Raw genomic sequence first — 22,503 nt, 5'->3', positions numbered from 1 at the left:
ATCATCCATGGATCTGAGCTTCCACAGACTGGAAGACCTGGCTTATACAATGGGCACATGTGCCCATTGAAAAGAATGCAACTTAAGACCTTCAAATGGTTTACAAACCGACGAAGAAAATCCAGCAAATGCTTCACTCAGCCAAGGACCAGAGAGACCCTCTCACAGCCGCAGGAGTTTACCGCATACCATGCAGCTGCGGACAAGTCTACATAGGGACCACTAAATGCAGTGTGCAAACCAAAATCAAGGAACATGAGAGGCACTGCAGACTGGGTCAGCCAGAAAAATCAGCAGTAGCAGAACATATCACAAACCATCCTGGGCATAAAATACTGTTTGAAAACAACGAAGTTCTGGACCATGCCAACCACTACCATGTCAGGATGCACAGGGAAGCCATTGAAATCCACAAACACTTGGACAATTTCAACCGGAAAGAAGAAACCTTTAAAGTAAACAAAATTTGGCTACCAGTCCTGAGGAGTAGCAAAATTAGGACTCAGCAAATGCAAATGGGAAACCATTCAGAGTCAGGGGCTTTCCCAGCAGTTAATGATCACCATTAGCAGACATTAATCCTCGTTGGCATTAGCCTCCCAAGCTGAGGCCAGCCATCAACACAGAACAATACACATGCAAATCACTCCTGCATTCCCAGGCTCACACAGTATATATGCACCCAGTTTTTCCAGGCAAAGCATTCTCTGAAGATGCCAGCCACAGATGCTGTTGAAACGTCAGAAAGAAACTCTGCTAGAACATGGCCACATAGCCCAAAAAACCCACAAAAAACTATGGAAAATCAAAGTTTGATATTTGAAATTTATACTTTTTTTTGAACATTTTCAAGCCATGGATGTTTGAATCCGTGTATAAAAAAATCTGTGTATAAGAAGGGTCGACTGTAAATCAAATCTAATTTGGCCTCTGGCCCTGTCCAACAATGAAACTGGGATTTTTCTGGGTTTCCACTAAGGTGATGTGGACTCCAGTGGGGGCAAAAACTTCGCCATACCTGCTTTACATCTACATGTTTCAGCACAGCAACACAGCTGACCAAGCTATAACTCATCTAAACAGAAATACCATGTGTCAAAAAATTCACATTGGCTTCAGGAATAGTGATGGTGCTTGGTGTAGAATATGGTGGTTGATATAAAATGGCACCTATGAAAATCAGAGGGAGATGTGTTGGCCATATTAATATTTTTTTTAAAAAAATCCAAAATCAATGATAAACTTTAGTAGGCCAACAAAAAGGACACAAAATATGTGCAGACAGAAAGTAAATCATTGGCCTAATTACTTGCTAAAGAAAAGGAAAAAGCAAGTGACTTTCTTTTTTCTGTTTGTATTGTACAGAGATAAAAACCTGGGGAGGAATTTTTAAACTATTTGATATCCTCCCTGAGAATTCAGCCAAGGCTTTCAAATATGTTCCTTTGATCCTTTAGCAAGCAGCTGTAGAAAGTGTTATCTTTAAAGTGTCTTTTTGCTGGAAATGGATAGTCTTTGATGGCCTGTTGAGTGACCAAAGATTCATCCCTTGTATTTAAGACACTTGTCTTTTGTCAAGGTGACAAATTCATTAATACTGACATTAAATGATCTTGGACAGACTGATGAAAGGGAGAGTGTTGGGGTAGGGTGCATAGGCTTTAGTCTGAGTTAGTAATCATTAGTAATGATTTAGTGATAATTAGCATCATTAGGAAGGCAGCCTAATCAAATCTATGAGTTGCAGATTTTTCAAATGTATGCTGTACACCAACAAAAATGTAAAAGAAAAAACACAAAGCACCACATGGATTCTGCAGAGAGGTGATTGGTTTTCTTCCTTGCTTAGTGTGTTATTTTCCATTTCATTTTAGTGAGTCTAGGCACAAGTGCAGATCTGCTTCAGACCTAATGTTTTTATTGCCCTAGTAAAAAGTATTTCTATTTTGGGTAGTGTTTAAATAGTGTTGTTGTAATGGGCTTGATTTGCATCACTGCATGAGAGTGGATGACTTTCCAGTTCTGTTAAAATAGGCTGATTTGTTTTGAGAGAGAGGAAGCTGGATCCTAAAGATGTCCAAGAGAAAAGTCTGTATATTTTACTAAGTGGATTCTACATCTTGATGATAAAACTGAACTACTGTTAAGTTAGTGGGGTGATCTTTTAAAATAAAAAATAAAAAACCCCAGACATCTTCAGGTGCTATGGTAGAAGTACACATGTCCCTCCATATTCACTGCGGTTAGGGGCACAAGACCCCCGAGAATATAGAAAAACCGCAAATAACAAAAACACCATGTTTTTACCTGAGAGGACACTCTCTAGGAATCTCAAGGTCCTCCAGTGCAATTCTGTGTGCCACACTGGAATTTTATAGAGGTGGTTATTTCTCTACAACATTGTAATAGAAATTGTCTGAATGATGAAAAACTAAATGAGCAAATGTCATTCTTACCGCAGGGACATTGCCAGAGAATTGTGGAAGAGGACACTGAGCAGATGTTTCCCACTCCAGATAGTGTTCTTTGCAGTATGTCACATTGTGCACCAGAAGACTTTCATGGGTCTGCCCACGAACAAGCTGACTAAACAGAAGAAACTCAAAGCATGAATTGACAGCTGGGTCTATATTGTCTTTTATATTTCATTTTCAGGATTATTATTTTCAAGAAGGCTATCTAAAAATAGAAAAGAAAGTTAATCTAAACTCATTTTATAATAAGTATATAAACATTCTCAGTATTACATTGTTTCTCCAGATGCCACTTGCATTTTCTTCCTATCCTTGTTGCCTACCTTCAGACATTGCAATGTGCATGCATTTTAGCATTTCTCCAAATGTATGCATTTATTTATACAGGACCCCCCACGAAAACAGAAAACTGCTGATATTGGAGTACCTATTGACTCCAACAGCGGTGCGCTTCTGTGTGCTCCGCTGCATGCACACCTCAGGTGCATGTCCCACTGTGCTGCCCTCTGTCCCTCATGTATTTCCAAGACACGCGGACTCCAAGTTCGCAAAAATGGAGGGGTGACTGTACATTTTACCTAATTTACACTTAGCTCCCCCAGTGCTTGTGTATTTTTAAACCATATACATTGATTTATTTACATTTTAAAGTGTGTTCATAGTTTTGTGCATACTTCATTTCTTCACAAATGTGTAGGTTCTTAAGACAAAGATACATTGCTTCTTTCAGTGAATATATGACTATGAAAACATGTCACCATCAAAACTATTGAATCCAAAGAATTTTTCCCCATCCTTAATATAAAATCTTGATTCTTCTATTAGCACTCTCCCCAAAAGGAGTAACACAATTATGAGCAAATATCAAAGATATTGGTGATGGTGGCTATGTGATTTTGTCTGAAGCTGTTTCTATGGTGCACTTGCAAGTTTTCCTTTACTCATATTAAATAAGCTCTTCACATGAGTGATGAAAATATTATGTTCTGTAACATATATTTATACTTACCCCAGACCATGGATAACCAGACCAATAAAGAACACAATGAAGAGGTGATGGGTGTACCAGAACACCTCATAAAAGGATCTTGTAATGATTTCTGTAGATGAAGTCACGATCAGAATTAATGACATAGTAATCAGGATACCAGTCATTCCAGCGATGGATGTTAGTATTTCAGTTATAGTGTTCTTAACAAAAGAAGAGAATGGTTATGGGAAAACTGAATAGCTTCAGCATACGTAAAAATAAATAGATGAATGGGGGGGGGGGAATCACACAGATACACACTGATTTTAAAAATAGCTGTTTTCTAATTAGGTTTGCTGTTTGTTCCAGAATATTACACAAGTAATATTAACTCCAATTTGTCTGCTTCTTTGGAATTATAATGTGAAATTAAGCCGCTGCTACAGTGCAAAATTAATGCAGTTTGATACTGCTTTAAATGTCATGCGCCATCTTACGGAATCCTAGCTTTTGTAGTTTGTTGTGGCTCTCTAATAGAAAAGTCTAAATATCCCACAAAATTACAAATTCAAGAATTCCATAGCCTTGAGGCACAGCAGTTAAAGCAGTGTCAAACTGCTTTAATTCTCCAGTGTAGATGCAGCTTTACATAATCTCAACAATACAGTACCTATTTTATTATTCTGGAGTCTTTCTGAAGGAATTAAAAAATTACAGAAAGATTTGATAAAGCAGAAAGGTAACATTGGAAATAGCACAGAATAATGTAGCAGTTAGTTTCTTAAAGAGACATTTGTTGTAATGAGTAACATGCATATTGGCACATTCTTTCTTTCCCAGAATAAGGTGTGCAGAGTTCTGTTATTCAGATTTGTTTAGAAACTATTTTGGCTCTGCTGAAAATATATCAAATTAAATTGTTTTAAGGATGATGATTAAAAATCAAAATGAGGGTGAATCATGCAAATGTGTAATACAAAGGAAGATTTAACCATGTAAAGCATTGTAAAGCAGGATGGACACAAAGTTATATAAATACTGGCCAAAAAAGTTTTTATTCTTTTAAAATTCCATTTTAGAATAATCTCTTAATGTCTAACTTTTGTCTGTTTTCCCTCTCCTGGGGCAATTTTTCTCCCCTTGAAAGGAGGCTTCTTCTCTAGAGAATCAACTAAAAAAAAAATCACCACTTCTCTTCTTCCCATTTCCTAAACCTTTTCTCTAGAAATTGTTATGGAACCTATAGAAACAGCCATAGAAAACATTTTTAAAGAACTATGGTCTACGTTTAATTGTCAGTTACATTAGAGTAAACTCATTAAATAAATGTAACTGTTTGCTTACCAAGTCCTTGTTGATTTACTGAGTCTTGAATTCAGTCCTATGCATGCATGTATACATTACGTTCAAGAGAGTTTCAAAGGTACTTTGCTGATGTGGCACAGACTGTATTTGTGCTTGCTAATGGAAAGAAGTACTGCTAGGGCGGAAACTGAAATTTTGAGACGCTTCCACTGCAGTTTAGTTCTTTCACTTGTGCATAAATGTAGCACAGGGTGGTACGGTGGGGAAAGAGATGTATAGAAAAAACCAATCAACAGCAATAAGAATAGAGACAACTTACTGTGTCATAGCTCCTTATGGGATTCAAATAACTTTCATTAGGGCTTTTGCCAATGTCAGATAGTTTGTGGCTTAACCCACCTGCTTGTTTTGATTGGCTACAGTGAAATCGTTCTATGTTCACCAAATGTGCAATGATATGAATAGCTATAAAAACAAAACATTACATTGAGTGATGATTAATATATATCAGCATTGGAAATCAACAGGGTTATCCTTCATGATTGCTTAAATGATGGGCTTGGTAACAGATCTGTATCCCTATCTCATTCCAAGACAGTTTAAATTTGATCTAGCACTTACCTTTAACAACAATGAGCAGGTAACAGATTATGTTATTGGAAGCACAGACTGGTTTACCCTTTGCTTCCATTAAAAAATAATAATCTTGGAACCAACGTTTAGGTAATATATATTCTCAATTCTTATTATGGATTTTTATTTTTTCTGTATCCTGATGTAAACAAATGCTTAATTATAGACAATTTTATATTGTAATCTACACCTTGAAAAATAAAAAAATGTGATTCGTTTCTAGTATGAATTGGTTTACGTGGCAATATAAAACTAATTTGGTTCATTTCTGTTATGACACATGCAAACACTTACAAAATGTTACAGAATCAAAACAGATATTAAATGGAATGTGTATGCTGTACAATTAGCCTGTTTTTACTCCTGCAGTGGATTTCCTCATTAACTCCTTCATACACCATACAATTATGTGCCCTGGTGGTGCAGTGGTTAAATGCCTGTACTGCAGCCATTCACTCAAAACCACAAGGTTGCGAGTTCAAGACCAGCAAAAGGGCCCAAGCTTGACTCAGGCTTGCATCCTTCCGAGGTCGCTAAAATGAGTACCCAGACTGTTGGGGCAAATTAGCTTAATTAGCTTACTTGCTAATTAGCTTACTTGCTGTTCACCACTATGATCTTTGGAATAACGGTATATAAATAAAACAAATTATTATTATTATTATTATTATTATTATTATTATTATTATTATTAACCTGTTTTCCCTCCCACAACAATATTCCTCAGAGATCCATTCCTTAGAGATGCATGGCTCAACAATCTGATATATACATGTTTCTGCTTATCCTCCATTGACCAATCACAAACCAAAGCACAATAAATGTAAATTACAAAGGCGAAGAAAATTGTGTGCTATGACCGACAGATATGTTTTGCCACTAGCATAAGCACCTTGGAACGAAATGTACTGTCTCCTTTTACTATACCCCTCTTCTCTTTTATGTAGAATCTCTCCCATATGCCAATTTGTGTATCCATATAGTTGCCTTAGTTTTATCTGGATAGATTCAAAACATAGCAGTACCTACCCCTTCACTTCTATGGGAAACGTAAGAATATGCACAGAGCACTACTGAAAATGAGGTATTTTGTGAGTAATACAGTATTTGTACAAGCTGGAGCTTCAGAAAATTCTTCAATTTAAGCAGCCTTCTCTTCCTCAGACTGTTTTGACTTCTGGCTTGTAGTTTAATTTCTATTTAAACAAAAGCAAAGTGGAACTCAAGGAAAGAGGCAGAACTAAATGTAGGAAAGTGATATGCACTTGGTTTCTAAGAAAATAACTATGTCTGTGAAATGTTTTGAGTCTCATTCACAACCTCATCAAACAACTAAATTCACGTTCTCCATCAGATGGCAACCAAAGTATAGAAGACAGGTTCAAACATATTGGAGCTTGCTGGCAAGTTACCACTGTTGTAAGGAAACCCATAAACAATGATATTGTGTTGTTTTTTTAAAATCATTTTTAGCAAATTTTCTCAAACTGGGTTAGATGTGTGGAATTCAAATTTAAAAAAAAAAGGATTTCAGGGGGATCAAAACTGAAAAGCTAAGAACAGATTGGGTATAAATCCTAGCACTGCAGTTGGATATCAGTTTTTTGTTTTTTGTAGCTATCTGTCATTTAACTTATGGCAGCCCTAAGATAAACCTATTTTCTTGGCAAGATTTATTCAGAGGGAGTTTGCCTTCCTCTGAGACTGAGAGAGTGTGACTGACCCAAAGTCACCCAGTGGGTTTCCATAGGAGAGCAGGGATTCGAACCCTGGTCTCTAGAGCTACAGTCCAGCAATCAAACATCAATATCATTCTGGCTCTATATGGATATCAGTTCGCATCACCAGTACAGTAATGAGTTCAACTGTCTTTCCTTTCAATTCCTCATTCATAGAGATCTAATATGAGTTGCTTACATGTACTGTTATTACTCTGTTGCACACTAGTCTGTAATTTCCCATCCATCTCATTGCTCTGAGGAGGGTGTAGTAAATGAGCAGCAATTACAGGTCATTATCTGTTCAGTAAGCAAAGAAAGAACTACAGAGCTAAGTCTTGATGTATTAATCCATGTTTGTTCTCATTGAAGCATATGGAGCTGTTATTGAACTAGTGCCTGTACTTATTCAAGCGTAAAAGTCACTCCTCAATCTCTCGGCATGCTTGTCTGGGATAATAGTTACATTGGCACTACTTGCCTTCTAATTAACCACTTTAGTATTCTCATTACAATTGATTGATCACCAAACTTGTTATATCATTCCAAAGATGAGTCTATGGCTTAAAAAAATAATAAAAAAAATCCGGTAGTACTTATTATTTTCTCATCTTTTTGCATAAAACCCTTGAATGGTTTGAAATGTCAGATTAGAACTTGAAAGAGTTTAGGGTAAAATGTGGTTAATATTAGTTCTAGTTCTATTCCTCCCCATTCCCAGTCTTCGTATGATTTCCTGACTGCAGTCCCCATTCTGATCTATGTTTGATCCAAGGTATGAGAACTTTTTTTACTAGACATAATGTTAAATGTGTCATTGTATCTAATACACTGTCCCACCTGAAAATATAGAGACTATTTTTTTTTGGGGGGGGGGGAATAAATTTCAAAATCACAGTAGGAAGCAATGGGGAAATGTAAATATTTATTCCCTTATTGTGGTCCTATGAAAAAACCCTCCTCTGCAACTGGTATCTGCATAGGGAAGAGATCTCATATCAGTTCCTTTTACTCTAGTGCTCTTTCTAGTTGAGTGCATGAAAAAAACAAAGCTGGATGACTTGATTTCTGTTCCTGGGATGTCTTATTAATTAAAAGGTTTTAAAAAGTGTGCATTCTTCAGGAATCCATTCCTATGATGAAACTTAGTTGATAAATTGCTGGTCATGATAGATGAGCATACCAGCACACTGCATGCCATACTTTTTAAAAAGTTTTTTTTAAAGGAAAACAAAGAACAAAAATGCAGTTGACTGATCCTGGTGGGAATCATGCCATATTGGAGTTATTCCCTATTACTTGTGGAAGTCAGAGAGAATCTGCACCTGTTAAGTAGAACTTTTGAGCCTCTTGCCCAATTATTTCAATATACCTTCTGCATTAGATCTCTGCTGCAGTTATAAGATCTGTGTTTCATCCTGGGTGAAGAGAACAAAGGAATACTACTGATCTGAAGAGTAGAAAACACTCCAGTTTCTGTTTTGACAGTCATAAAAGTGTGTGACGATAGCAATTCAGTCACAGAGATAAGTAACAAAAATGTTACCTAGTGAAGCAGGAACCCACTCTTTCCAGAAAACTCCAATTTGCCCTTTCCTCCACTGAAACTGGGGAACACAACAGAAATGATCCACAATACAGAAGAATAAGCTGTATGGTATATACGTCTCAAAACTCAGTCCAATATACACCACCTGAAAGTATGCTGCACTGAAAACAATGGGACTTCTGAATGTATATCATGGCATTGTTAAGGAGTTCGTTCAGAAGTAAGTCAACTTGAATTCTATGAGCCTTAGGAGATCACTACAAGCAGCTTTTAAACAGCCATTAAAAATAGCTTTGGTGATGCTTATTTCACTGTACAATCCCCAACCTATAGCTGATGCATCCCCCAACTATGATTAGGACATCCCTTTTCTTTTACGAGGGAAACCTGTCAATGAGCTCTCAATAGTGCAAGCCTTCAGGTGTGAAACTTCACTGCCAGGGCAGTCCTGATTTTGGGTAATCACATGGTGTCACTGTCCCCCTCCTCTCTCCTGTCCTCCTCCTCCTCACTATTCCCAAGCATTCTTTCTATTTCTTCACTTAAAAAAAACAACACACACAATTAAATCGTAGTAGCAGACCTCTGGAATTGCACAAAAAAGGAAAAAAAAAAAATAAAATAAACCCAGAAGGCATGCTGGGCAGAGAGGAAGGGCTAAGGGGGGAGTCAGGTGGCAGTCACACAATTGTGAAGATGTGCAGGTATGTGGTGAGTGCAAACAGGTATAATTCCATTTCACTTACAAACGTGAATGCAGGACGAACAGGGCTTGTGCAGTAAAGCCCGAGCACTCAGATGAGTATGCACAGGAATATAGCAAGTCACTCATGAGTCTAGCACAACTGTTAAAAGCTGAAATATACAGAGATTTCCCCTCTCTTCTTGAGTTTATTTTTAATTTGCTCAATTCTGAATTCCAGCTATCTCTGGGATAGGATATAATTATGAGCACAGTCCCTAAATATGTGGTATTCTGATTTTGAGTATCTCAGTTAGAGGCATGTCTTTCTATTAGCTTTTTGGAATGCTTTAGGACATGAACTTGGACTTAGGTTGTTTCTAGATTATACAGAAAGCAAGTAAGATTTTTTAAAAAATTCAAATAAACCCACCCACATGGAATTAATCAGATTAAACCTTATCCAATTTTCCTGGCATATTTCCCCCCCTCTTTTTGCTTTTCTTACCAATCCTGTGTCCTGATTCAAATCTTAAGGAAAATATTCACAAGCTTAACCAGAGCTTGGAACTCATAGACTGTACAGACCGGTGTTATACGCCAGCATGGGGGGCAGCATGGGAGCGTGGCATATGCTCACTGGCCACCTCCACGTCACCTCCACTCCAGCATAAATAAATGGTTCCCCAGCTAAAGTTAAAAAAAAATATGATTCAGTGAATTAGGCCTTTAGAACATGTTAGAATACATTGCAGTGGGTGTCTCTCCCTCTGTTGCAGTCAGTAAAAAGAAAGGCCAAATAGCAGAATTGAAATAAATGTGTCATAAGGCCCTATGTTAGGTCCACTAAGCTGTGTAACATTTCTGAGAAAACAGCAAAGAGGCGAGAAGGGGAGAGATAACTTTCTGGAGCCCAGGTCAGGTACTTGGGTTCATTAAGTAAGTATACGACATGTATTTAGGATAAGGGAACCATGAAGGAAACAAGTGACTAAGATCTCATGACCAATATCTTAACAGAGAGAAGCAAGGACACCTATATTGCAAAGATAAAGTTTAAAAACTTACTTGCATTTACAACTACTCCATAAGCAACAGTCTTGTGAAATGTGATATTTTTATCAAGTTGTCTCCTCAGCACTCCTCTGTAACACTTGATGAAAAGAAAAATCTATTTAAAATTTTTTACTCCAACTTTATTCTTCTGATGTTGTGTTCCTGTCATAATTTTAAAAAGCTTTTCATGCTGCTTCAAGTCAACTCCAACATATGGCAACTGTATGACAGGGTTTTCTTGGCAAGATTTGTTCAGAGCATGTTGGCTGCTGCCTTCCTCTCAGTCTGAGACAGTGTGACTTGTTGAAGGTTACCCAGTGGGCTTCCCTGGCTAAACAGGGATTCAAACCCTGTTTTCCCAGACTTCTAGTTGAACACTCAACCACTATACCAAGTTGGTTCTCAACCTAAAAATATGGCTTATTATTACAAAGATGAGCCTAGTCGTAGCCTGTGGCTCTTGTTTTAGGGGAATGGCAAATCTCCTTTGGGCTTAGTACAAACTCTAAAAGAGTTATGCAAGATGGTGAATCTGTTTGAGGGGTAGTATTCAGCACCTTAAATAAGTCCTTTAAAATTCAGACCAACACCCAAAGTGGAGTTATCATTCCTCTGTTTGTAGTACAGCACAGTGCAGTATTAAGCCCAAACCAAAATATGTGATTAATTTTAGCTGTGGTGTACTGAACAAGTCAGCTCCATATAATGTTGTTTTAAAAATAAATAAAAAGAAACTATAGTTAAGACATCGTGGTTTGCCCAGATTTGCACATAGGCCTAAACTGTAGTTGGTCAAAAAAGAAAGCAAAAGCTTTTGATCTATTTATAGCTCTGTCAGAGGAGGAAAGAGTGGACTTGAGGAGTGCACGAACCCAAGACAACCAAATTTCAACCTTTTGTTTGCCTTCTCTATTTAGGGAATAATTATTCACATAGCTATCATGTTCTATGTCAGGAACCAGTGCGTTCTAAAGCTTGGGCTGCCTTTTCGCCCTCTGCAGACATTGGTGGGTCATACTCATGCTGATCCCTCATATCACCGCCACCCTACATATAGCAAATCATCATCTCCCAAAACCTTTCGTGGGTGTTGGCGTTAAAGTGTAATTTTCTCCAACCCCCTTTAAAGGTCCCTGAAAGCAGTTTTTAGGAATAGAAATGATCATCGAGTCACTCCCAGTATATAAATATTGCTCTGAAGGGAATTACATTTCAATGGCAAATCATGCCCCTAAAAGGCTTCTGAGATTGGAGGCAGTTGGGTGTGTGGCGCTTGGCATTACATGAGGAGCCCTCTGAGGCCACATGCACTTTGTCCTTCCCTATTCTATAATAATAAAACACGGTGGGTTGGATACAGATGTGCCCTTCCATTTTTTTTTTAAAAAAAACTTTTATTCTCATCACAGAAGAGACTGAGGGGCCTTTCCTAGAACACAAATACTATGGTAGCCCACACACTGGGATTCCACTTTCACTGCCATAGCTTCATCCCAGGGAATTCTGAGGCTTGTAGTGTATGGAGGTACTAGAACTCTCTGGTTGATAATTCTAAACAACCCTCCCTAAACTAAAAATCCCAGGATTCCATAGGATTGAACCACGGCAGTTAAAGTGGAATGACAGTGCTACAATGGTGTAGTTTGAAAGTACCCCGAGATCCAATGAGGGTTCATAATGGAGGAAGTGTCTGGCAATTTTTACCAGCTGTCTCTATCCCATTTCTGCATTTTCTGTCACACTGTTTAGGAGGGTCCTGAAATACTTTTATGGAGGAAAAAAGGGAAAATATTCTTAGGGGGCATAAGAGACTGTGATGTGCGTGTGGAGGGGGAATAAAGGAAAATCACCTTCCCTTTTCCTTCAGTGGGACCATCCTAAGGGTTGCATTAATTCTATAAATCTAAAACCAGCATTCCATTCAAAATAATAAAATTATTATTCCATTTGCAACATTCAAGTTGGAAAAATGGACTTCACAGCTCTGAATATGTACTTGCAATTCAGTTTTACAGTTTATCTGGCTCTTCTAAGCTGCAAGTGGAAAGTCGTTTTGGGACTAGAACTCTCTGAATCCTCAACCAGCATGGCTGTTGGTCTCAAAATGTAACATTTCCATGCTCTGTTTTTTTTTTTTAATACACTGGTCCAAAACCAGATTATACTGATGAGACATGTCAAGAAGTATAGTTAAAAGGATAATACCTGCTCAACAGAGAAGAATACTTACAAAGCTTGTTCCCCTTAAGAATGAAATGAGGTTTCTGCTGACTGGTAAGAGGATTAGCAGGCAGTTAAAGTTGAGGCAAGTGGCAGAAGCTCTTGCCCAGGCAAGCGTGGACTGTACACAGAATGACAAAAGTATTAACCATTTGAAAAGAAGTTTTAGTACTTCAAAGCTGTCAAAGCTCCATTTGAATGTGTGTCTCAGAGCTGTGCCCAAGATTAGCTATATCTCTGGCTGTGTGAAATGACTTACAGATAGGGTTGCCATAAGTCAGGACCTTCAAACCGGGACAAATGTAGGATAACATTTTCAAATGCAGGACACATTTTTTTAAATTGGAGGACACATGAAAAAATTGATGATTTTTAAAAAATGTTAATATAAATGCATGTTTCTTAGGCAAGATCAAAATGGAGGACATTTTGGCATTATTTCTAGACAGATAAAAATAATATAAAATAAAAAAGGTTGTTTATTTTTAATAATAAAAATAAAATATAAAGGAAGGGTTGTTTATTTTTAATAATAAAAATAAAAATAAAATATAAAGGAAGGGTTGTTTATTTTTAAGAATAAAAAATAATTAAAAAATAAAAGAAATAAGGCAGAGCCGAAGTGGCCACTCACCTCTCCACTTCCTCCTCCTCAGCACCATTTGGAAATGGCACTCTCCCCTCCCCCTGGCCCCGAGGCCTACCCTCATTGGTCCTCCTCTCTGCCTCCTCCCCCTCCTCCTAGTCCTCCTCCTCCAAAGCTCTTTGGCACTGGCCAATGGCACACTGGGGCTGGAAACAGCCCCGCCCCTGCTCTTCAGCCATTGTCCAGCTAGCCAAAGGGGATGAGCTCCCCCTTCCGAGCCCCTTGCGTGAGCACGCTAGCAGGGAAGCGCGTGCTGTTGCAGCCGCGTGGGGCTAGAAAAGAGGAGCTTGTCCCCTTTGGCTGGCTGGCTGGCCGGCTGGCCAAAGAAGACGAGCTCCTCTTTTCTAGCCCCGCGTGCAGGCACTCATGGGGCGAGCGCGCATTGTTGCCTGCCCAGGCAAGTGCCGCGCGGCACAGTCAGGCAGAGGAGGGCGGCGCTGCCGAGGAGGAGGAGGTGGGTGGCCGCCGGCCGCGTGCATTAGCGGTCATGGCAATGGCTGCATGAGCAGGCCCGGCGGCCGGACACAAAGCCGGAATTTTGGACAAACCGGGGCGGGGCGGGGCGGGGTCCTCCAAAAATGGGATTGTCCCGGGGTCGCCGGGATATGGCATCCCTACTTACAGCGGAGCAGGACAGAGAGGAATTCCCAGGACAAGGAAGCATTCATTTTTTGGACTACATTTCCCAGTATCACTCAGGCACCATGCCCAGTGGGTATGCTAGCTAGATGACTGTGAAAACTGTAATCCAAAAAGTAACTTTTTCAAGCTGGGAATTTGTGTCTGAGCAATACAGCAAAACTTTCTGAGGTGGCGCTTTTAGCCATAGAGGGAGAACATTTTTGCTCCCCTTTAAAATAACAAAACATTTTGTGATTTACTTACTTATATACTAATTTTTGTGCACCAAAAAATAAGGGGGGTGTACCAAATCACAACATTCTGTTTAGCAGAAAGGCATGATGTGATATCTTTGCTGCAGATGGTTACATTTGGGTGAGAGATATTTCACACAAGACACTGAGTAGGGCAGGCTCAATATACACTGGATATTTTTTTTTTAAAAAAAAACAGCCTCTTGGCTTATGGCTGCCCAAAATACACAATACAGTATCCTCTTCAATCACAAAAACAACACAAATAAAGTGGGATATCTAGTTCAATCAAGACAAATCTAGCTAAGCATTGCTAAAGAAGTACGTGGTGTTTGGATGTTGCCTTTGGTCCTGTAGTGGGAGAGTAGCTGTATATATGTTAAATGAAGAAATAAATGAGATGCCATTTTTAAAATAAAAAAATGATATCAGAATGGCATGATGGCATGCAAAATAGCAGGACTTGGATATGCATAATAAAGATCTTCAACTAGTGTAACTGGAAATTTCATTGAGGAGGCATTTAACAAACTGTTACTTACACCTAGCATAACCCGTGTATAGAGAAAGGCATCTTCATCTTCATACCAATTGAATGTGTCAATAAACAAGTATAAATTCATCCCCAGCCACAATACCTAGAATAGAAAAGGTATACGGATCAAAGGCTCCCCTCCCCTCATATTTTACTTAAGGATTAATCAAATGTGTATTTTTTTCATTACAGGGTTTTCAGAAATGTACAAGTGCTGCCCTAAAAGACAGATAAAAGAGAGTGCAGAAAGAACTGTAAGGTAGAAATTACCAAATTTCATAGCTATACTGTATTTGGCAAGGATAAACTAAATGTTACAGAGGTATAGAAGGAAGCTTTTGTATATTGGTTGTAGATTGAAATGGCAAAAATGAAAGACTTAAGAAAAACATAACGAGTTCCTATAAAATATCAGAAAATTAATGAGACTCAGGAGCTTGATTATGAAATAGATACTTACAAATAACAGAACTGACAAGCTTTCATTCAAAATCCAGTACACCATCTTGATCGTTTCTGTTCGGTGCTAGTAACAATTCACTATTTCCTTGCAATACAAATTGAATTCTCTGGATCATCCCCTTGCTGCATAATCACCTTTCTGGAGTAGCAGCCTAGGAATATTCTAATTAAGGACTTCCTACCAGATGTCAATCTCCAAGGGGCACATGGTTTAGGATTTGAGAAAATAATAGGCAGTTTCTGTCCAAATTATTTTGGAAGGAATGAAAGGTTTGTTTTAACCCGTGAATCCCTCTCAGCCCTCCCGCTTAGTTATCCACTGAATTTCAAACAAGAACTTAACAAGATAACTCATATTCTCTCCCCCCCCCCTTTTAGACCACAAAGCAAAAGTAATGCAGTGCTTAGCACTGAATCAAATATGTAGACATATTAGAAGAGTGACAGGTAGAGCTTTCACCTCCATGCCAGAGTTTTCATATTCTTTCTATACTGAAGCCTCTTCAGGGCTAATCCAAGAAATTTTGCTGCCTGAGGAGAAGGAGTGGTTCATCCTCACCCCAATTGTATGTGAACTGAGCTGATGCCACTGAGCTGGCATCAACATAGGCAACGAGGCCAAGAATGTATCTACAGTACACAGCTATAGCAGTTTGATACCACTTTAACTGACAATTCTCCATACTAAGGAATCTTGAGATTTATAGTTTGGGCAAGCATTTAGAATTCTTTACCAGAGAGTTCTAGTACCCTACTTCTGGGGATGGGCTACAAGTGTATTATTATAGGTGGGGCACTGCCCTGTGAGCCTTAATCCACCATTCTGTTATTAAGAACAAGAAAAAGCTGCTGTGCAAAGTACTTTGTCAGTATTCTGTGGTTCTCCCTGCTGTTATCATCAGCTTGACCATTGTCTTTTTGGGAGGTTAAACCCCCCCCCCCCCCAATACTGTGCACGTTCTGTTTGCATGTGTGCAGAAGATCCCAAATGGCCAAGCTGGAAATGAAGGGCTGCATTCCCACTTACAAATAAATTGCTTTGTGAACCAAATCGATAGATCGGTTCGGCAGCAGAGCACTTGTTCTTTAGACATAGTGCTTCTTCTGGTAGAGATTCTGTGCTTTTAGGTTCCCAGCTCTACCCTACTGCTAGGCTGCTTTGGGAAGCATTTTCAGGGAGTGCATGCATAGGAGCTGGAAAGCAGTTTTTTTTTAAAAAAGAAAGAAACAATGGCCCCATACAGACAGGCCAAAATAAAGCTGCTTCGGGTCACTTTGGAAGTATGCTGTTTAAATGATGCATGGGTCCTAAGAGTCTGGAAGCCGCACCAAAGCCACGATCCAATCCTAAGGACTGGAGTGCAGCTTTGGCGCAGCTTCCAGTCTCTTAGGACGCATGCATAATTTAAACAGCATACTTCCAAAGTGACCTGAAGCAGCTTTATTTTGGCCTGTCTGTATTTTGGCCTGTCTGTATGCACCTGTCAGCTAGCCTGCAGTCCTAAAATGAAGTGGTCAATGTTCTCCTTTCAAAAGCTTGAATAACTGGCACATAATGTTGGATTAACATGGATGACTGTGATGAAATAGCCCAATACAGACTAGAGACAGAGATTCCTCTCAGAAGACCACGAGAGATGCAATGGTTTTGTCAAAGAATACACATGGACCTCCAATGGGAATGGGAAGCAAACCAAATGATAACATAAGCTGACAGACAATGAGATAAAAAAACTGACACTGAGTCGACATTGGGAAATTCTTTTGAGAATGCTCATAATAAAGGAAGACTAAAGGTTACTCTGAAATGCTGACAACCTGTCAGCCTAACAGGTCGCAACTCCCCATACCTCCCAAAAGTGCATAGAGCATTCTAATTCCAATGAGGAATTTTGATAAAAAGGAACTGGCAAAACCCTTGCCAAAGAAGACCTTATGAAATTTGTGTGGTTGCCATAAGTCAGCGGGCGACTTGGAGGTACATACACACACAGTAGTGTGTCCAGATTGAAATGTACCATGAAAACAGACTTAAAGGGGGGGGGGATGTCTCTCTAGCTTCAGTGCTGACCTCTTTCTCTGACAGACTGAAGAGTAGTAAGTTCACTAGCTCATCTCACAAAAGTGGTGGTCATCAGGAGAGAAATCTCAAAATTGAGTACAGTACCTATAAGTCTTTTCTGTGAAACAAGTCTGCTCCTTTAATCTTGCTGCCCCTTATGCTTGGAACTGGAGGACAAGACTGAACATTACTTGTTCAGTTTCCATCTCTTCCTCCCTCTTTCTTTCTCTCTCTCAATCTCACCCACACCCACACCCACATACACCCACTCACAGCAGGATCCACTCACTGCTGGATTTTGGTGGAAATCGGGGAATTCACCTCTGAAATAAAGTAGACATGCTCATTTCAAAAAAGCTCTCAGTTTGCAACCAACTTCAGTGGCAAACCACAAAAATCTTGTCAGAAAGCCTTTCCTACTTGATATAAAAAGATCTTCCTTGTTTGCCATTCAACTTTAGTGTGTGTACTTTGTTGCCAAATTTCATTGGCACCATGGTGGAGTGCATGGTGGTGGTAAATCAGATCATAACCCACAAAAGGTGTAGAGGCAACCCACCTGTAGCTAAGCCATGGTGAAACATATCTTCTTCCTCAATTCACCCTTGCTTCTGTTTCTTTCCTCTTCATTACTTTTATTGTATCCTTCTAAGGTTTTAAGCATCTTGTGTGGGGACCTGTCAGACCTGTTTGTTACAAAGTGTCATGTAGATGGTACTTATCATTATTATTGTAATATTAACAAGCAACACAGCAGAGGGTATAAAACTTTTTCATATTGGTTGAAAGGGTATGAGCATGAAAAAAGGAGCCAAGAACAATGGCCTGAATAAGGTCAGATGCCAATTCTCTTCTTCTTCTTCTTCTTCTTCTTCTTCTTCTTCTTCTTCTTCTTCAAGCCAGAGTCTGAATTAGCCATACTTCAAAGAAGGGTAAAATAGCATGAGACATTCTGCTTTGAAGTACAGCTGATCCAGACACCAATTTTCTAAAATGAGTTTAAAAGAGAGAGAGAAAAGAGAGAATGAGAGACATCTGACTAGGATTTTTCCAAGTACAGCAAAGTCAGAAGCTGTTTCGGGTTCCTAAACTTGTCTGTGCTTATAACTGTACTTCAAAGAAGAATAGCTCTGTGTAGCAATCTGCTTTGAAGTACATCTGATCCAGATGCTAGTTTTCTGAAAGAATTTAGTATTTGTGGATGAGCTCACAGTGCTTCTTTAAATTATTCTTTGCCAAATAATTGACATGTTCTTACATGAAATAAATTAATAGAAATTGTGACAGATGAGTGATGAATAGTATACACTGTAGTCCTAACAGTGCCACCCAATGAGAAATAGGTTGCTGTTGTGTGCCTTCCTGATGTTTCTGCCTTATGGTGACCCTAAGCCAAATCTATCACATGGTTCTCTTGGCAAGATTTCTTCAGAGGAGATTTGCCTTTGCTCTCCTCTGAGGCTGAGAGAGTGTGACTGTCATCCAGTGGGTTTCCACAACTGAGTGGGGATTCAGACCCTCCAGGTTCCTAGTCCAACACCCAACCCACTACACCACACTGCCCCTCCAGAAACAAAGTACCTCTTTTTATCTGATATCTACACTACGCAGTCATATCACTTTGATGCTACTTTAGCTGGTATGGCTTCATCCTATGGAATAATATGTGCCCAATGCAGGGTGAAAGGGAGGAATATAAATAAAATAAATACTGGGATTTCTATTTTGGTAAGGGATACTCAGAATTCTTTGCCAGAAAATTCTAGTGCTACAGTTTGGAGGAAGGTATGGCACCAAACTACCAATTCCAGGATTCCATAGGATGGAACCACTGTTATAATTTTGCAGTGTGGACACACCTATAAATAACTGTTTAAAGTTAACACAAGGTTATACAAAGAGTACAGGAGCAGCACACACACAAGGTTGTCCAGGTATACAAGAACAGCAGCTAAAGCTATAAGAGAAAATAATGATTTAATAGTTTGAAGGGTGGAAAATTTTATTTTATTTTACTTTTAATTAGCAGAGTTGCTGAGGCAACCATTCTTCACATTCCAGTCTTTGTTCTATAGAGAGATGCAGTGGCTGAAGCGGTTAAGACATTGACTCTGTTGATTGCAGGATCTGCAAGTTGGCAGTTTGAGGCCCAAGTGCTGCGTGGTGGGATGAGCTCCCATCACTTGTCCCAGCTTCTGCCAACCTAGCAGTGCGAAAGCATAATGCAAGTAGATAAATAGGTACCACTTTGGTGGGAAGGTAAACAGTGTTCTGTGCAGTCATGCTAGCCGCATGACAAGGACGTAGCCAGGGGGGGGTTTGGGGGGTCTGGTCCCCCCCCTTCAGGCCTGGGGGCATTCAAGCTCCTTCCTCCCCCCCCCTCCTCCTCTCCATTAAAACCACGGAGCTCTGAGAGGGGAAGGGGGAAAGACAAAGCAAGCTCTTTCCCTTTCGTTTCCATAGGAGTCAGTCTGGCTTCCACTCCTTCTCCTCCTCCTCCCCCCTCCTCCCTTGTGTTTTTGCCAAAATAAAAGTCTTCCAGGGAGGGAGGAGGTGAATCAAGGCACTTTAAAACTCCTCCGTCCCCTCCATCAAAAGCACAGAGGACTAGAGGGAAAAATTCACTGGGAGCAGGGAGGCTGAGAGAGAGAGAGGGAGGGAGGGAGGGAGGGAGGGAGGGCGGAAGAATGGGAGGGTGAGGAGGCTCTCCTCCCGGCCCAGGCAAAGCCAGGAGGAGCCCAAGTGCTGCCCCTAAACTTCTGTTGCGGGGCCTGAGGGGAGGGGCCAAAAAGCCCTGGAGGAGAGGGAGCGAGCGAGCGAGGGACAGGAAGCTGCATCAGGCTGCATCCACACTCAAGAAATAACCAGGTTTGGCAGCGATTTAACTCTTTTGTGGCTCTTGGCTATGGAATTCTGGGAGTTAGCATGTTCTGGGGTCCAGATATCAAGGCTTGGCCCTTTTCTGCTCCTTCCAGCCTTGTTTTTTTCTCATTTTTAAAAGAAAAATAAAATAAACTACACTTAGCTGGCCCCTTTTCAGCATATCAATGGGGATGCTTTGATGGAGAGTTCCTGCATGGCAGAATGGGGTTGGACTGGATGGCCCTTCGTGGGGTCTCTTCCAACTCTAGGATTCTAGGATTAATTAATTAACCTAAGGACTCAATCTAAAGATCTTGGCCTCTCTGCCCTCCTGCCTTGGAAGCAAAGTCCATTGGAAGACCTCTGGGTTTTACTTTGCAAGGAGTTTTTATTTTCCTTATTTTTGCCTTTTTAAAGGAGTTTCCCCAAAATTCTGCCAGAGGATGAATTGGGGCTCTGGAGTCCTATGGCTCTGCTCCAGGCAATGCTAGACTGCAGGGCCCATCATCCAGCAGCACCACAGACTGCTGGGAACTGCAGTCTAATAAGGTGCACACTGCAGAAATAATCCAGTTCAACACCACTTTAATGCTATGGAAAATCCTGGGATTTGTAGTATGTTGTGGCACCAGAGCTCTCTGACAAAGAATGCTAAATATCTCACAAAACTACAATACCCAGATGTTGTTGTTGTTGTTGTTATTTTCTTAAATCCCGCCTTTCTCCCAATATACAGACTCAAGGTGGTGATTTTCCATAGCATTAATCTATAGTATATCTTTCTACAATGTAGATGGACACCTTCATTACATAATTTGTTGAGGATGCTTTGACTGGGAGTTCCTGCATGGCAGAATGGGGTTGGACTGGATGGTCCTTCTAGGGGTCTCTTCTAACTATGATTCCATGATTCTGTAGCACTCTGAGCTTACTGTGATTTTAATTGTTTTTAAATGTATAACATTTTAAAGTTATAAAGTCTTATAATGCAAGCCATGCACTGATGGACTATTGCACAATAATTTTGTATTTATTGATTTTATACCCTGCCTTTCTCTCAAAACAGGATTCTCTTAAAGGGGTTTGTTTTTTATAAAAAGAAAGGAAGGTATAATGTCTTGGAATTTAAAATTATGACAGACAGATAGCTAGATAGATAGATAGATGAGTCTTGGAATTAAAAAATTGTGTGCATGTGTGTATATAGAGTGTGTGTGTGTGTGTGGTTGGAATTAAAAATCCCTCTTGGAAGTGGGAATTAAATGTTGTGTGGATGCAGCCTGGGTTCTTAGCTCAGCTCAGAAGTTGGAATGCAGTGTCTCAAAGCATGAGCAGAGTGTCTCTCAGCATGAACAGAGTGGCTGCCGCTCATTGCTTGAACAGCTGCGCTTTGCTTTATCGAGCTGAATTTATCTGATGTAAACGCCTTCAGAGGAAGGACTCAGTTTGCATCTGCACTGAAAAAAATAATCCAGTTTGATGCCACTTTAGCTGCCCTTGTCACCATATTGTGGAATGCTGGGACTTGTAGTTTGTTGTGGCACCTGACAGAGAAGGCCAAACAGCTTCTCAAAACTACAAATCCCAAGATTCCATAGCAGCACGGAGCCATAACGGAAGTTCAAGTGGTGCCATTCTAATGTAAACGCTCAACCCCCTTTTTGTGTCGGGGGGGGGGGCTCTTAGCCTCTCAAAATGGTGGCACTTAGTCTGGACCCCCCCCTTCCCAAAATCCTGGCTACGTCCCTGCGCATGACCCACAGAGTAGTCTTTGACAATGCTGGTTCTTCAGCTTAGTAACGGAGATGAGCACCGACCCCTACAATCGGATACAACTTGACAACCTTGTCAATGAGGAATACCTTTATCTTTACCATTAATATCTTTGGGGTGGAGGGAGAATAGACAAATGAATCTTACCTCTACAACAATGGGTCCCAGTGGTTCCCCAGATGTGTTTGGGCTTCCATTCCCAGGAGCCCTGTGGCCCCTTCACACTGCAGAAACATAGTGCTAATTCCCCACATTAACTGCCATGGTTCTATCCTGTGGAATCCTGGGGTTTCAATTGCACTACATTAAAATATACCTCGGACACAGCAGCCTGACTTATTTGAAAAAAAAAAAAAAAACCTGAGCAAAACAGGCAATTCTTCACCTCTCCCCCTCCAGAGCTATTAGCTTTAGGCTAGCCTGAGGCTTTTAGTGCTTTAGGAAAATAGATTTGAAGGCCTTACAAATGTTGAAGTGTAACAGGTGGATACAAAATGTTTCACATTCTGTTCAAAATGAGTACTTCTGTTATTAGAAGATTAAAAAGAGCCATTAAAGCATGTAGGGAGCCTTAATATAAATCTGTACGCCGCTTTCATCAAAGTTGGAAAAGCGGGATAAAAATAAACTATTATTATTATTATTATTATTATTATTATTATTATTATTATTATTATTATT

The 22,503-nt window shown here is 39.8% G+C and overlaps 1 protein-coding gene across 1 annotated transcript in view; it reads right to left on the bottom strand.

The window, feature by feature from the left end:
* NOX3 (NADPH oxidase 3) overlaps positions 1 to 15,168 on the bottom strand; it is a 40,030-nt gene extending 24,862 nt beyond the window's left edge. Inside the window, exons 1-7 of the mRNA XM_042444866.1 lie at positions 15,124 to 15,168; positions 14,671 to 14,766; positions 12,618 to 12,728; positions 10,400 to 10,484; positions 5,069 to 5,214; positions 3,484 to 3,665; positions 2,457 to 2,586 (exon numbers count right to left, since the gene is read on the bottom strand). Of these exons, the coding sequence (XP_042300800.1) occupies positions 2,457 to 2,586; positions 3,484 to 3,665; positions 5,069 to 5,214; positions 10,400 to 10,484; positions 12,618 to 12,728; positions 14,671 to 14,766; positions 15,124 to 15,168 (795 nt within the window). The remainder of the gene's footprint in view (positions 1 to 2,456; positions 2,587 to 3,483; positions 3,666 to 5,068; positions 5,215 to 10,399; positions 10,485 to 12,617; positions 12,729 to 14,670; positions 14,767 to 15,123) is intronic.
* Positions 15,169 to 22,503: the final 7,335 nt, after the last annotated feature.

This window comes from Sceloporus undulatus, chromosome 1 (assembly GCF_019175285.1).
Source record: "Sceloporus undulatus isolate JIND9_A2432 ecotype Alabama chromosome 1, SceUnd_v1.1, whole genome shotgun sequence".
Lineage (NCBI taxonomy): Eukaryota > Metazoa > Chordata > Lepidosauria > Squamata > Phrynosomatidae > Sceloporus > Sceloporus undulatus.
This window is presented reverse-complemented; position numbering and strand designations above follow the sequence as displayed.